Source organism: Ochotona princeps, chromosome 27 (genome assembly GCF_030435755.1).
Source record: "Ochotona princeps isolate mOchPri1 chromosome 27, mOchPri1.hap1, whole genome shotgun sequence".
Lineage (NCBI taxonomy): Eukaryota > Metazoa > Chordata > Mammalia > Lagomorpha > Ochotonidae > Ochotona > Ochotona princeps.
The window spans coordinates 4,412,693-4,429,797 of NC_080858.1; the positions used below are offsets into that span (position 1 = coordinate 4,412,693).

Consider the following 17,105-nt stretch of genomic DNA (forward strand, 5'->3'; position numbering starts at 1 on the left):
ACTTATCAACAGAATGTTCTTTTTCTTATGATTTAGGCTCTACATTGCTTAATTGATAATTCAGTTTTTTGTTACTTTTTTTGTCCTTGTCACCCCTTGCCTCTTACACAACTCTTTCCACTCACCGAAACAGAAATGGTGGACATTGTAAAGTTGGTGGTGTCAATGGAAATGTCCACCAATCCATTTTCATCAGTAGTAAAACTGAGAGGGATTGGAATTCCATCCACCTGGACAGACACAGCTTCGTTGGGAATCGGTTGATCCTTGTCATCAACCAGGAGAGCCTAGAAATAAGAAAGCAATAGTTTTGACACGGGCCATACATCAATGACAACTTGTACTTTTTGCTATGTTCACCTCATCGCATTTTAAGCTTTGCTATCATTCATTAAGAACCTTAGAAAACCAGATTTGTTTTCTGGGCTCTAACCTATGATATTTAAGAAATGGCTTTGAAGCTGGATGATATTTTAGTTATTTGTCAGTGAAAAGTCATAATTCACTTTGTGTATTGCTGGAGTAGAATATGATGCTTACAAAATGTCTCGCGTGGAATGATGAGATTGGCTAATGTGTGTTTCTATTGACCCACCTGCCTCTCCTCTGTGCTGGTGAGGCAATTGTGGTTTATTTTATAAGTTATTTGAAATAAGTCATGCATCATCATTAGAGCTTTCTGTTCAAAATCCTTTCTTCCTTTATAATTAACGAGAGAGAGAGAGTGTGAATCACACTCCCATCCATTAGTTCATTCCCCCAAGTGCCTGCAGTGGCTGTGGCAGAACAGGGCTGGAGCTGGGAGCTGGGAGCTCAAATTTGTTCTGTCAGGAAGGCTGGGATCAGGTGCCCAAAACAGTTATCAAACCCATGTTCCTCCGTATGGGATGCAGATGTCCTGTTCAACCATTGAAATGATTGCTTTTTAAAACTTAAGATTTTTGTTTCTATATTCCAAGGCCACTCGCATCACAAATTCACGGAAGTGAGATTGCAGTGTTACCTTTTACAGTTGCTTCATCACCGTTTCAGCACACGGTTCTACCTACTATCTCATGTCAGAGTGCAGGGGTCCTCCTAGGAGCCATTTTCTCTCGTCCACTGCCTGTCTCTGGACTCACTGCCTGATATGATTCCTTTCCTCTGTCAGACATGTTTTAATCCCGATAACTTCTCTGAGATAGCTAAGATTCTGGTTAAAACCACAACATGGTTTTTTTCCCCCCTTCTGATTTCCAATAACTTCTTATTTAATCTTTCGCAATCCTCCCTCTTGTCACATTACCCTTAGTTGAAACTGTTCTCTCTACAGTCCAAGATGATGTGATCATGACACTGCTCTGAAAATACTGTCACTGCTCAATGCAAAAGTCTTAATAGATATCCTCGGTGTCACTCAAGGTCTGTCTGGTTTATCTGCAGTCTTTCAGCCAATTTGGTTGTGCCTGTTGGCTTGGCAGCAGTCACACTGTCTGCCTTTTAGTCTTGGCCTATGAAAAGCTACTTCACACCCAGGACCTTTGCCCTTCTCCTTCTAGCCTCAATCCCTGGTTGTCTCATGCTGAGCCTCAGGTAGGCGGTTTTCTTACAATCTTCTTTCTACTTGAAATGGTCTTATCAAACTACATCTGTATTATCTATGAATTATTTTCTTGCCAAGTGTACACAAAATATTTAAAGGAGTGAAGAAAATTCAAAATATAAAATGATATACATATAATACATATTATATATATATAATATATATATAATTGCCAATTCAAACATTTAGCTACTTTGGAGAAAATTAAAAATGCTGGAAATCTCACATCTCCTGTATAAAAGCTGCTAGTTCACTCAACTAGATGCTGTCAGTTTTGAGCTTTTGCGCTGAAAATAAAAGAACTTTTGAAATTCAGTATTTAAAAATTCAACCACTTAGATAAACAGTGTATATTACTGTTTGAATGGAAAAAGTTTGATGAAATTATTATTTATACAGAGGCAGCCAGAGCTGATTCTGGTATCGGTTAAGATGCCAGAATTCTGATATCTGAGAATAGAATGCCATGGTTCAAGTCTACTTCCACTCCTGACTCCAACTTCCTGAAAACCTTAACGGGCATGGGATGGTTCCAGTATTTGGAATCTCATCGCTCCCGGACTGGGTTGCTGACAGCTTTCTCCTGGTCCGGCCCAGCAGTAGGAGCACTCTCTTTTCATTTGCTTATTTGTTTTTCTCCCATATTGTGATGCTATTTTCTCCAGTTTTTTTTCTGTCTCTCTTTCTTTACCTCTAAAAAATGTACACAAATGAATAAAAATTTTTAAATACACACACACAAACACACACAGAATAGAAATGTACTCAAAGTTTCAACCACTACATATACACAAATACAGACACACATTAGGAATTTTTTTCTGGATTTTGTGATTATATTTGCCTTTTAAATTTATAATTTTTTATCATTTGATTTCTTTTTTTTTTTTTAAGGTTTACTGAAAAGTCAAGTTTAATTACACAGAAAGAGAGCAAGAAATGTCCTCCTCCTTTGCTGCTGCATTTCCCCAAATGATTGCAACAGCTGGAGTCTGGGGTTGTGCCAGGTCAAAGCCAGCAGCCTGGAACTTCATCCAGATAACCCACATGAATGCAGGGATTGAAACATTTGGGCCATCTTCCCTTGGCCTCTCAGGTGCATAGCAGGGAGTCGGATCAGAAACAGAGCAGCCAAGACTCAAACCAAACACTTCTATGGGATGCTTACATTACAAGCAGTGGCTTGACTTGTGCTACAATACAGTCCCCATTTATGTTCTTACATTAAATACTCTTTTTGGAATAGATATGGATTTTAAAATTCATTTTCTAACTCTTATGTTCCAAAGTTGAATGTGTTGAAAAGGTATTTTTTACCTGCCCCCGAAAAGGTATTCCAAGTCTGTAACGTGATTTTACTTTTGTGAATTTCATTTTGCTTATATTATTTGTGATTTCACTCGATCCAGAGCCAGTTAGTTCCACCCCTGAAAAAGAAAAAAGTGAAGTTGAATAGCCCTACAGCTTCACCGCCTACCGCCATTTCAGCTTCACTCCATCGTAGCAAAAGATGATCCCTGTTTTGCTTTTCTTACCCTTTCCAGAGCTCCTTATATTTAGAATATGGAAGTTATTTGATAAACAGTTTGACGTTAGCTTCATATTCACATGAAACATTATGTTACCCTCATCCCTGCTTCATGGTATATTCCTTGTTCCACTTACTTGTTCTCAAGCTCTTATCTTGTGCCCTCGTCCATTCTTCATTTTGTATCTTTCACTTTCCTGCTTTCCCCATAAAGCTTCTGCCTGCAAATTCTTCACATTCATATTGACCTAAAAAACATCCTAAACTTTCTATCCCAAGCTACTTTCCTAACAAAAATCTCTCTTTTTATGGCATTGACAATGCAAGGCACAGCCAAGTCACCACACTTTTTCATTCAATGAATTTATGAACATATCTGTTCAGTCAGATAAAACACCAAGCTATTCTTACTTAAAAAAAAAAAAAAAAAAAAAAAAAAAAGGCAAGCCCCTGTGGTGCCACCTTGTGGCATTCTTGTCTCTCACACATTACAGGTACGTACACTCTCAATGATATTTTAAATATCATTTGAAGGTAACCCTTCCAGCAGCTTCCAGGAAACGTTACTCTTTTATTTCCTTCTGCTGCTCTGATGTCTAAGCTTGCTTGGTTGACTAACTTGACCCGTTTATCTCCTAAGTGGAGCTGTTTCTGTTGTGGGACTCCCTTTTGTCCTCTCTCCCAAATGTAACTGTGCCAAGTGAGTTCTAAGAGAGGACTTGGTACCTTTGCAAGCCCTTTTAGGAACACTGGTATATGATGGGAATGGGTTCAGATTTGCACCGCTGGGCCTGATGGTTCCCCATACTCTATGCGTTTCTATTGCACTATGTTCACCATTGTAATTGGCAAGAAAGCAAAATCTGTTGTTAACGTGCAGGGAGAAAGATTTCCACACACACCAGGACAGAAATCTTCACAGACGATTTGTGAATATTTCCTGAGGCAGACAGAAACGTGTCCTGGATATTTTGTGCATTCATTCTCTTTTAAGTTTGTCAGAGGACTGAATCTTTTTTTATTTTGACATTGCAAGTTTTAATTGATTGCTTTTGACATATTATCACAGCAATTCTTTTTCAGCTACTTCTTACTGTAACTATTTCCATAACTCAAGCCCCAAATTCAGCAAGTTGTATTTTATCTTTAAATAATATCCTGATGCATTTCACTGTAGCATTTTTTCATTTAGCCTACCCCATTATTATGTTGGCTAGAATGATATTTGAAAGGGAAAAATTCTCAAATGAATCTAAGAATAAATTGGATGTAGGTCCACTGTTCTGAATAAAGTCTATGATTTGTTTCCTGCCACAGTTTAGCATTTGCTTAACTTTCACATTCTTCCAAGATTTACTGTATTTTACACTTATAATAATTCCCTTTCCATTGCTAACCTTTCAAAATACCACCCGTTCCATATGAATCAGGTCAATTGTTATAGTTTGGTCATCACGTTGTCTTCATCGAGCTTTCTTCTGGCTCTCTATTAGAATTCATGATCTCTCTTTGTGTTCATTGGGTCCTTAGTGTTTGTGAAAATTCTATTGTGGCTATCCATGCATACAGAATTCTGTTTTGAGACACTTTACTTTTTAAGGAGTGACCACATCGCTCCTGGGCTCAGAGTGTACAATTTGTTTCACATGGAATAGAAGCTTGGTGAATGTACATCAAATGAGGGAATATTGAAAAACAATACCAACCTGTTCCCTCCTCTCTGACTGTGGCTTCCACTTGTATGCTCATGTTGTACCATCTTTGTCTCAGCTGAAACACTTTAGTCTTTACGAGTTTTGTGATGCATCCCTGATTATCTGCCTGAAAGGAAAGGAAAGAAATTCTTCAGCTTTCTGGTATATCATCAACAGAGACAACTCTCAGCTTATGAAGACTTTCATTGGTCTTAGGAATAAAAATTTTGAATGTTCTGGCAGAAATTATGTATTTGCTGTCTGCCCTCATTTCTGGAAATGTATTCAATTTCCACCTTCTTGGTGTTTCCAGGTACGCCATGATCCTTTCTAATTCTATCTCTTTGTATATGTTATTCCTCAATGGATAACTTTCTCACTCTCATTCTTACCTTGGCCAAGAGTTACTACAGCTCAAAATTCAACTGAAACGTAACATCTTCCAAAAAAGCCTTCTATAACAACTTCCCCTTAAATATGGACTGAGGATATTATGTGCTTAGCTGTGCTTTCCCAAAGTATACAACATTTGTTGACCAGATGAAGCTTTGTAGTAATGAAAGCTTCAGATTAAATATTGGAATCCATGTTTTAATACTTATTTTCCTTGTGGACTTCTACATGAAAACACTAACCATGTATAAAATTTAATCATATTGAGTTTGTTTTGTAGAGATGTCATAAACTATTTGGAAATTTAAAAATGAGTTCTAGTATCCTTAATAAACTGAACATTTTGTGGTTAGAGTCCTCTTATGTTTACCAGGATATTAATATTTATCTTGATGCTCATTATAATATGGGGGAGGCATCCAAAAGAAAGTGAAGTGAACATTATATTTTAATTCTATTTTTCTTGAAAATGTTGATGTATTTATGTCATTATTACTTTGACCTTTCATTTGTTTTAACTCAGTAGTTTCAATAATTGCCTTCTCTCTAACCTTACAATGGCTGGGTTTTTCACACATTAGGGTTTTACTGAGTTATTCTCTATCATTATTTCTCTGAAAGAAACCAAAAACCTATGTCTAAAATGGCCAAATTGCTGCCTGCACATGTTATCTATGTGAATATAAATGGCTTAAACTCATCATTCAAAAAACAAAGATTAGCAGACCAGATCAAAAAACAGATCCTATCTATTTGTTGCCTATAGGAGACACATCTCACCAACAAACACATGGAAATTGAAAGCAAAAGGATGGAAAAAATATTTCAGGCTAATGGAAAGGAAGAGCAAGTTGTGTAGCCATTCTAATATCAAATAGCATAGACTTCAATGCAAAAAGCATTAGAAAAAATGAAGAAGAACACCACAGAATGATCAAGGATCCATCAACAAGAAAAAATTATGATGATCAACATATATGCACTAAATACCAGGGCACCTAGCTATGTAAAACAAAATTTAATGGATTTAAATGGATTGATAGACTCCAATATAATAATAATGGGGGAACTTAACACCCCATTAATCTCAATAAATAAATCGGTGAGACAGAAACTCAGCAAGGAAGCAACAGATCTCAGACAATAATACTAATTGACTTAATTGATAGTTATAGAACCTTTCATCTTACAGATGCACAATATACTTGCTTTTCATCAGTACATGGAACCTTCTCCAGGATTAATTACAGTTTAGGCTATAAAACAAACCTTAGCAAATTTTTTAAATTGAAATCATACTATTTAACTGTTCAAAACGTCATGGAATGAAACTGAAGACCAATAAGTCAAAATACCCTTGAAGATATGCAAATACTTAAAAACGGGAAAATATGATACTAAATGAACAATGGGTTATTGAAGAAACCAAAGAGAAAACAAACAAAAATCTGCTTGAAACGAAGAAGACATCAACACAACAAACCAAAACTTACGGGACACAATGAAGGCAGTATTAAGAAAAAAGTTCATTTCAATCAATGTTGATGTCAAGAAGTTTAGAAAAGAATCAAGTAAATTGGCTAACCATGCATCTGAAGGAGCTAGGAAAACAACAGGAAAACAATCCCAAGATTAGGAGGAAAAAAATAAATAATCAAAATAAAGAAGGAAATAAACCAAATAGAGACCAAAAAAAGATCCAAAAGATCAATGAATCAAAGAACTGATTCTTTGAGAAAGTCAATGAAATAGATTCACCATTAGCCCAAGTAACCAAAAGAAGGAGGGAGAAGATGCAAAACAGACAAAATGAATTATCCGTATAAATTTGTGAGTTCACCCCTGAAGTGGTCTCCTAACAATTCCAATTAATCTCCAATATTTCTATGATTCTACTTGACACTGGTTCAACTGTAATTTTTATTGAATGCTATTTTATGTTATTAACAAGATATGGACTTGGTGTCCTGAGGAAAGCAGTTTCCACATACCTGTTGACTGAATTCTTCACAGACGTTTAGTGGATAATTGCTCCGGCAGAAGGAAGGTTGCTGGATGACGTTCCTGCATACATTAATGGTCACCAGAGAAGGGACGGGTTTTCCATATGTGTAACTGTAAGAACACAATGGTCAGAGGAAAAATACATCTCATGTAACTCTGATTGCATCCATTCATACAGCCATTTTATATTTATATACATTTACCTTGGAAGCATTTATTCTGGGAATGTGCCCTACATACCCAAACAGTAACACATATGTTACTACTTAACAAAGAAAGAATATTTAACAGAACCTTTGAAACTAATCCAAATGGAAAATTACCAATTTAGTTTTCCTCATACCCTTCGCCAATTTCAGTTGAATTTTGTTTCTAAGACTCTGTCATTTCCCTCTTTCTCTGCAGTCAAATTATCTCCCTTACAATTTTACTAACATAAACAGTGTCTGAATTGCTCTAGGGTAAAAAAAAAATAAACTAAGGTTATGTAGAGAGTAATTGTGCAATTCCCACCTAACTCAATCGTGTTCTAAAAGGATAAGTGAGCAGTTGGATGGGAAAGTAGTAGCTATACAACAAAAATATGATATGTGACAATACCCTAATGACTCCGTTTCATTCAGCCAAATATGATGAGACAATATGATGCAATGCTGAAATGCATGGGTCCTGCATTGTGCCTTACCATCACCTACATGGAAATTACCTGATACATGCAGTGAGATGCAGGTTCCTGAATACTCATGTTTATTTAGGTTAGTAGGTAAGGCCAGGGAATCAGCGCTTTAAGAACTTCCCATATCTCCTGAAGCACACTGAAGCCTGCAATTTATTTTCATATCCCTACTTGGAACTAGATAGGGATTAGGGTCAGAGCCCCAACCTTTCCTCTATTGTTCTTTTCCTCATGAGCTTTTTAAAGTACTAATAAATCATTTGCTAAACTGCAATTTTTCTCGAGTCTCATCTTTAAGCCTTAGTCAAAGGACTTCTTGGAAAAAAATCAGGACGTTAATGTTGATGTTGTTCATGGCATTAGCAACGTTTCTTGTGCGTATGTGGAGGAGGCTCTAGTGAATTGAAAGGCAACTGAGGAAGAAACGACTCTGGTGTATATTCTTAATTCTACCATGTATTTCCAGGACTTCAGCTACAGCACATGCTTGGTTTCTACCGAGTGATTTTTCCATGCCTTTTTATGCTTTAAGAAATTAGGAGCAGTAAAGAAGATTGAGATGGTAGTACAGAGAGTGACACAGAAAGTGTGGCTGTGAGCTCCATAATTTAATGATTACGTTTAACACAGTGTCTGGGATACATAAGGCTCCATAGTGCTATACACATACACTGTTATATTAATTATATATAATCATATATATTGTTATGCTTACTTCCCCATTTTATGATTTTTCTGTGAGTCCCAAATTATGTAGATTAATATATTCACTTCTGCTTTCAAAAAACAGGATGTGTGTTAAAATGTTAGAAAACATTAGCTCCACATGTGCTTTCAGAGCTCTGCTTCACGTTTCTCTGAGTTATTTGAACTATTTTACAATAAAATAGGACCTCGGCTGCGTGGCCTAGCGGCTAAAGTCCTTGCCTTGAACGCGCCGGGATCCCATATGGGCGCCGGTTCTAATCCCGGCAGCTCCACTTCCCATCCAGCTCCCTGCTTGTGGCCTGGGAAAGCAGTCGAGGATGGCCCAATGCCTTGGGACCCTGCACCCGCGTGGGAGACCTGGAAAAATTTGCTGGTTCCCAGCTTTACATCAGCGCAGTACCGGCCGTTGCGCTCACTTGGGGAGTGAATCATCGGACGGAAGATCTTCCTCTCTGTCTCTCCTCTTCTCTGTATATCTGACTTTGTAATAAAAATAAATAAATCTTTAAAATAAAATAAAATAGGAAATAACGATTTTTTAAATTGAAAACTGCTTATTTTTTTCATACTATGCATTCCCGTTAACAGTGGTGCAGCGTTCCAAATGCAGAGCCAGACTGCTGTAGTTAACTGCGGCCTGACATGAATGATCTAGGATCATTTGAATTAAGTTTTAAAAATGTCTTTATGTGAGAGTTTTCTCATCATAAAGTAAGAATGATAATTTTCCCAACATGACAGATTAGTGTAAAACTAAAACTATTTGTGAATACAGTTATCTCTCTGACGCTGTCATTTCAAATATCCAGTAAATGATTTTATTATTAGAAGTGTCATATTATTAAAAGTGTCATATGCTACCATCTCTTGCTCCTGAGTGGGAGCGTGTTAAACAAGTTGGATGAGTAATTCACACTCTAATAAAAAATAATTAAAAGTTAAGTAGCCATTATTTCCAACAAACCCATCAATAAAAGTAGAAAACAGAAGTGGGATTTTTTTTTTTAAATGAAAAAACTCACGATCCACAGACGGTCACTGGAAATTCTTCATCTAGAATACCAATCGTCTTGGGCATTTTTACTTTGACTTCAAATTTGGGCAAAACTGTGTTGTTGAAAAAACAGCAGAGAAAAAGAGGTGAGAGCGGGCAGCGGACTGTGTTAAATACCAGCAGTGGACTCTTGCAGAACCTTGTCAGACAGGCTCACAAGAAAGCACTTGGATTGCAGCGGGGAACGCCAGGGACCGTCCCAACAAGGAGCTGTCACTCACTACTGTAAGCATTCTGTACTTTGTTATCTCTGTCATGTTTCTTGCATTCTGCTTCGAATGTGTAGAGAGGTCAAAATACAGAGCCGTTAAACACAAGATCATCATAGCTGTGGTAACAGCAGGTGCAGTGGGTTCCTGTGTGTCCTTACTCTTTCTTTTCTTCCCAAACGCAGCTTCTGTTGACTAATGGAGCTCTGAGGCCCACCACCAGATAGATGCCTTGGGCCTGCTGAAGTGGTAGCTATGCATGGTAAGAGCTCTTAGCCCAGCTCCCATCACTTGTGCAAATTGCTAATCCTACAATATAACTTTATTCTTGGATTATAAAGATAGTTCTGGATAGTTTGCAAAAATCACGTGTTATGACAGAACTCCTTGATCACATCATGAAATACTTAATTTACATTAGAAAATTCGCATGGAGTATGTGCTTGTCCACACACTTAACATGCCAGCTAGGACACCCACATCCCAGATTGTAGTGTCTGATTTCTAATCCTGCTTCCACTTTCAATTCCAGCTTCCTGCTCACATTCATATCAGGAAGCAAAAAGCAATGGTTCAAGTACTTGGGTCCCTGTCATCCCCAGCTGAGAAATTTGAACTGAGTTCATGGGTCCTAACTTTGTCCTGGAACAACACAGACCTCTTCTCTCTCTTTCATCAACTTTTTTTTTCTGCTTGGGAAGGCAGATATATCTACAGAGCAAAAGATCTTTCATATGCTGGTCCACTCCCCAAGTGGCCACAACAGCCAGAGCTAAGCCAATCTGAACCCAGGAGCTTCTACCAGGCCTCTCAAACGGGTATGACTGCTTTCCCAGGCCACAAGCAGGGAGCTGGATGGGAAATGGAGCAGTTGGGATCCAAACCAGTGCCTATATGGGATCTTGGCAGATGCAGGGCAAAGATTTAGCCAGTGGGTTATCGCACCAAGTCCCCATCAAATAGTTTTTAAAGAATATGTAAGATTACTTGTCTGATTTAACTCAGTTATGTTATACTTTCGGTGATTACTTAGTTGAACTACCGTCTACTTGGCTACTAAATTACTATAATTTAAGAATCATAGTTGATGCAAAATAGGTTAAAGAGTACTGTGAGATAATCCCAAGAAATACTTAAAGTTGTAAGATATAGGTAACAAGCAGGTGTATAATGCATATGGATGCAACATTGTCTTAATAAGTTATGCTTCAATGCCAAAGAGTATTATTCAAAAATCTTATAACTCACTGATTTGGGAAAATTTCTAACTTTTCATGTACTTATATATTTCTTTGAAATGGGGATAATGTCTTCCATAGAGGGCAATTGTAAACATTAAATGAGACAGTTCATGAAAAGTGCTTAGTAAATACTCAGGTGGATAAGAACTTTGTTAAAGTATTATATGCTACACCTTTGCTTGCTACCAATGTGCAAAAATTCCCCAGTATCAACTAGTTCAATGTCACAAATGCCTTATGTAAGAATTCTTACCATATTCCTGAACCTCAAAGGAGTGTTCTGTTCTTTTTCCTGGCTGCCGCAGCACCACAACCTTGTAGGAACCCAGGATGGGTTCCACTGACAGTGGGAAAGAGAGTTGAGTGAGTCCCCCTTGCAGTTTGAGACTTTGCCACTGGAAAATGCGATTCTTCTTGGGATTCTGTAGGTACAATATTGTTAGTTCATGGAAACACTGAAAACATATACTTTCAGGATAAAGGGACAGCTTTTCAGATCAGAACCTTATTGGGAGCTGAGTGGCTTGTAAATTACTGTAAAGGGATTCAGCAAAGTTTTCTAAGAATGATGGACAAAGAGCAATAAGTTTACCAACTAAGAAATACTACAGATGATGTGTCATACTGATACCAGTTTTTGATATTATGCATATCCATTTTGCTCAGAAATATACAATAAGTCACTAAACTGCATCATCTCAAGAAATGTTTATTCCTCCAATTATATCTTGCCCAAAGAATGTAAGGAATGCTTATTTAATTTTGGTGCAAATAGGGGGGAAGCTATGGGAAAGGAGTATTTTAACAACTTGCAAGGGTTCGTATTCCAATTGAACTGTATAGTAGTGTACCCACCTTGATATAAACAACAGAGAACTGGAAAAAAAAAAAGAAGAAATAAAATGAGCATGTGATATAACATGGAAAAAAACATGAGCTCAATATTAATGGAGTTTATTGATCAAAGCAAGTGAGCCTCTTCATTTCTTACCCAAAAAAGGAAATGTCCCATTTGGTTCACAGTCCTTTTCATACTTAATTTTGGGATGTACCCCTCTCATGAAGTCATGCCTTTTCTTTTGTCAAATGACAAAAGAAAGGAAATTTTATCAGATTTTTAGAAAGCCTAGATAATAAGTTGATGACTGTTTTGCAAGTGGCATTTGCTTTTGTTTAAGAAAGAAACCAAGTGCACTTCTTTCCTTTTACTTCATAAAAAGAATTGAAATATACAGGAATGGAACTTCTGCTAGGAATTTAAGAATGTGGGTGATGAACTGCCTTGATTCCAACCCTTCACATCCTCCCAGCTCACCACAGGTAGCCTTACGAGATCTTTCCAATGGTAGATCTTGATATCTTTTATGCCTATCTCAGGTTTTCCAAGGGATAAACCTTACATTCTTATCTGTTTTCCCCAAGTTCATCCGCTGTTCCCAGACTCACCGTTTCATTCAAAGGGTGCAAATTGACATCCACAGAGACGATGCGGAATCTCACTGAAACACAAAGATTTTCCCCGTGTAACCCAGGAATTGGTAGCTCAGGATAGGAGCAGCCTACCAGAATGCTCAGGACTGACTGCAGAATACATAAAGAAGAGCCCTACTCCCCACCCAGTTACTCTTGTTTTGTCCGCCTCTACCTGTTTGTCCTGGTTTGTATATGGGCTTGTCTGTCTGGACAAAGACTATGCTGTCTGGCTCTGTGATGGGCACTGGTTTCTTCTGCATGAACTGCTGAGTTGGCCCCTTTACTTGCACCGTGATGAGGGACAAGGAAGGTGTGAAAGGCAACGCTGAAACCTGCAGAAAAGAAATGAGCTGAGGCGCCCCGTCTGCCCAGCTGTCAGGATGCTCAGGATGTTCCTGGTTAGCCCCCTAGGGAATTGGTAAGAGGCAAGATCTAAGGAATTAGATCTCCTAAGTTTTCTAAGTAGATATATAGACTGTATTAAGTAACGATGGGTTGATTTGATTTCAAGGGAAAACGTCATTGCAATAAAGTGATCTAATTCTTCAAACCATGACAACAAAAGAAGTGGCATACTTGCACATTCACAGCAATATAGTATTATTAAAAGGTTAATTACCTTTATTTTTCAAAGTCTAACAATAATTTTATGTTACTTTTATAGTATGCTACCCAGTGTGATTGAACAGTTTCCTTGTGAATCTTTGACTTGATCTTAATATTCCCAGTATTTATCTTTGCAATGGAAGGAGTATCATTCACCAGAAGTTTAAGATAAAATGAAATCCTTTTTATAAGTATTGTTGCCTTTCATATATTTCCCTAGAGCTATTTGTATGGCCTGAGCATATACAGTAGAATTTTCATGAACAGCATCTAATTTGGAAATCACTGTTTTCCTCATTCTCCTGGTTCCTTATGGTGGTGCTTCCATTTGTGAGGAATCAGAACACATACTATCGATTAATGATGCGCTTTGTCTACCAGTCTCCCATATGCCTGGGTGATACTGACAAGAAAAGGGCTGCAGAAAAAGGAGTTCCTCTGGGTCACCGGGCCTGTAAAGAGGTTTTTCTTCTGTGTTCCATACTCCAGAGTCATGGTCAACGTCACTGTCTCATTCAGGTGTTGAAGGAGAACACAGGCTTGTTCAGAAACGCCAGCAAAGAGTTCTGATGGAACCAACACTAGGTAATGCCTATGGAGTAGAGAAGTCTGAATCAACCATTGAAAAGTTCAAAGTCACTGCTATTTCTCAATGTTTGCAGGATCATTTTACAATGGATGACTAACCTTAGGACAGAGCCAGAGGACAGCAGAAGGGAGCTTCTCAAAATCTAACCCCGAAGGTACTAGGAACTCAAGGAACCTCATATCAAGCCTTGCACTTTTCCGGTTGTCATGGAAATACTCTTCCTTGTAATCGTTACGGGCAAGCAATTAAAATTCACCATTCACAAATTACAAACAATCATCAGGGAAGGAACTTAGAGTTTGTCGGTAGGTGTTTTGGGATGTCAAATGGATGATATCAAATATCCTTTTGTTCCAAAAAAGCTAAAATAGCGACATTTAATATGTAGGAGGGAGTTGGCTTGCTTTCCACTTCCATTTCAGAAGGAACATTAGCATTGCTTTTTTTCTCTACTGAACAAGTGGCTACTCAGACACACTCAACTCCTGCTGTCCCCGTTTGCTTTCACCTGCAACCACCCAACACACTGTACTTTGTAATGTTGCCTGTTTGCACATGCTGCTGTCTTTCTGGGTGTCCTTGTCTAGCTGGAAAATATCTAGTTGCTTCATAGGACTTATCTCAAAAAGCAAAAAAATTTTCCTCTATGCAGAATTTGGGTCATGAACATTCTGTTACATCAAGCCTTAGGAAGAGGTAGGATTTCTTTGTTAGTATTTTCTCAGAATCCTGCAATGGCCGCTTCTCTGGTTATGTGTTTATGTGTGTATATATATATACCTTATTTAATATATAATGGAAAATATGTGTTGTTGTGCTACACACATATGCACATGTAAAATTTTCAATTTTCTGTGCACAACTTTTTCTTTGTCTATAGAGAAACTTTGTAGTGTGATTCATTGAGGACAGTATCTGAATTTCATTCATCTATATAGTCCCAAGATCTCATGCCAGCCTCCGAAGGTTAGCTGAAAGATAGGTTTAATAGACACACAAATTCTAGATTTTCTACAATTCATGCAGACATTGACCAAAACCATGGTGTCCATTTTCTGAGCTGTTCTATGTTTTTGTTAAAATTCTATTTGTCTGGTGACGTTTTCATAAATACTACTGCCCTGTGCTTCTAAGACTTCTGGAATTGGAACAATCTTTTTCTACACAAGCTATAGCTTACTGATTTTCCAAGCACTTGTGGCAACAAATCATTACATAAGGAATCAATAGATAAATAAAGCTTTAGATACCATCCTGAAAAAGAAGAGTGACAGAATTTTCTAGAATATTGCTTACGGTTTTTCTGCAGCTGAAGCATCTCTGGGAAGGAGTAGAAAAGGTAGGATCAAGATGGATAAGGGCAGTAGATTCCCCCTCATGGTGTGGAGAGGGCTTCGGAAGCAATGGGTCCGGTCCCCTGGTTTTTTGAACTCTGTTCTTGCTCCAGATTCACTTGTTTTTGTTTTATCTAATGGGAAGTGAAAGTAAAGTACGCAACATTCATTTTTGTAACATATTAACCACTTGTGGTGTGAAACAAAGTCTTCTGTGGGACCTTCTCCACATCTTCTTCAGGATGATTAGTATTTGCTTTCTATTTCTCCAGGTAACGTTGGTGTTGAAAGCTTTTTTATATTTATTGATAACTTTACCATTTATAACTAAAGATACTCAAAAGGACTTGCAAAGGGCTTGTGAATAACAATAGCATTTTCTAGGTTGAGCGTTTCTCTCACTTTGGCTCACTGTCAGTCTTTCAAATAAATTTAAAAATAAAATTTAAACTTGGGGCCCGGCAGCGTGGCCTAGCGGCTAAAGTCCTCGCCCTGAACGCCCCGGGATCCCATATGGGTGCCGGTTCTGATCCCGGCAGCTCCACTTCCCATCCAGCTCCCTGCTTGTGGCCTGGGAAAGCAGTGGGTTCCTGCACCCGTGTGGGAGACCTGGAGGAGGTTCCAGGTTCCTGGCTTTGGATCGGCGCAGCACCGGCTGTTGCGCTCACTTGGGGAGTGAATCATCGGATGGAAGATCTTCCTCTCTGTCTCTCCTCCTCTATGTATATCCACCTTTCCAATTAAAAAAAAAAAAATTTAAACTCAAAAAAATCAGTTGGCTGTTCTCTAAGGCAAGCCTCAGTGTGAAAATAAATCTTTAATAAATGCCAATTTAAAAAATTAACAAAACAATGAATACAATAAAAACCCCTTGCAAAAAATAGTACAATCAATATTAGTAACACTTTATACCAGAACCAGTAAATATCAAACACAAGAGAATTTTGTTTGAATGTAGTTTCTTCATCAAATAAGTTTGGAATTTTATCTGCTTACCTCAGAACTGTGTGACCTTATGTGACTATCATTATTACTAGAATGAAATGTTCAATTTTACTGCATTCTGGTTTTTAAATTTTTTGTGTTGTTAGTCTAGAATAGCCATATTTTGTTTCCTATCAAGAGGATATAAGTACTAAGAAAATTGTTCACACAGAGAGGGAAATGAGGAAAGCTTTTGATATAACAATGTAATACAATTGTTAAGGCTTCTACATTATAAATAAAAATCACCTTATAATTAAAATAATCTTAGTTATTGACAAGAAGGTAAGTTAAATACATTATCATTAATTTTGCTTAAAACAGAGCATTAGAAACCAGCTTAGTTGTTTAAAAAAATTGGGGCAATCAGTGGTTTGATTCTCACTCTTGGTTCCTAAAGAGTGTGACACAAGGCCTACCGAGACTTATAAATGGTTATCAGTTATTAAATTCTTATTTGAAGATTCAATTTTGGGGCCCAGTGCAGTGACCTAGCAGCTAAAGTCCTTGCATTGAACGCACTGGGATCCCATATGGGCGCCGGTTCTAATCCAGGAAGCCACACTTCCCATCCAGCTTCCTACTTTTGGCCTGGGAAGGCAGTCGAGAATGGCCCAAAGCTTTGGGACCCTGCACCTGCCTGGGAGTCCTGGAAGAGTTCCTGGCTCTTGGCTTTGGATCGGCGCAGCTCCAGCCATTGTGGTCACTTGGGGAATGAATCAGTGCATGGAAGATTTTCCTCTCTATTTCTCCTCCTCTCTGTATATCTGACTTCGCAATAAAAATAAATAAATCTTTAAAAAAAGGTTCAATTTTATTCCAGCATACTCAAGTTATTTGGGAAACTTGTAATATTGATTGCATGTCCTTTTTTCAATATACCACCACAAAAAAAATAAGTGTTTATCTTATCAAAACCATGACCTACATATTTAGTCCATTGTATTCATGTGAATGTTTACTAATAATTTACTTTGCCAAATATGTACACATTATGAAAATAATTACTCAGATTATATTACTGATAAGA

General features: G+C 37.7%; 1 protein-coding gene across 1 annotated transcript in view; it reads right to left on the reverse strand.

Moving 5' to 3' along the window:
• The window catches only part of LOC101517697 (pregnancy zone protein-like), a 43,850-nt gene extending 28,664 nt beyond the window's left edge, over positions 1–15,186 (reverse strand). Inside the window, exons 1-11 of the mRNA XM_004599065.3 lie at positions 15,054–15,186; positions 13,573–13,760; positions 12,735–12,926; positions 12,536–12,588; positions 11,945–11,965; positions 11,343–11,511; positions 9,608–9,692; positions 7,189–7,312; positions 4,817–4,931; positions 2,900–3,009; positions 126–287 (exon numbers count right to left, since the gene is read on the reverse strand). Coding sequence (XP_004599122.3) covers positions 126–287; positions 2,900–3,009; positions 4,817–4,931; positions 7,189–7,312; positions 9,608–9,692; positions 11,343–11,511; positions 11,945–11,965; positions 12,536–12,588; positions 12,735–12,926; positions 13,573–13,760; positions 15,054–15,136 — 1,302 coding nt within the window. The 5' untranslated portion in view covers positions 15,137–15,186. The remainder of the gene's footprint in view (positions 1–125; positions 288–2,899; positions 3,010–4,816; positions 4,932–7,188; positions 7,313–9,607; positions 9,693–11,342; positions 11,512–11,944; positions 11,966–12,535; positions 12,589–12,734; positions 12,927–13,572; positions 13,761–15,053) is intronic.
• Between the last annotated feature and the right edge of the window lie 1,919 nt (positions 15,187–17,105).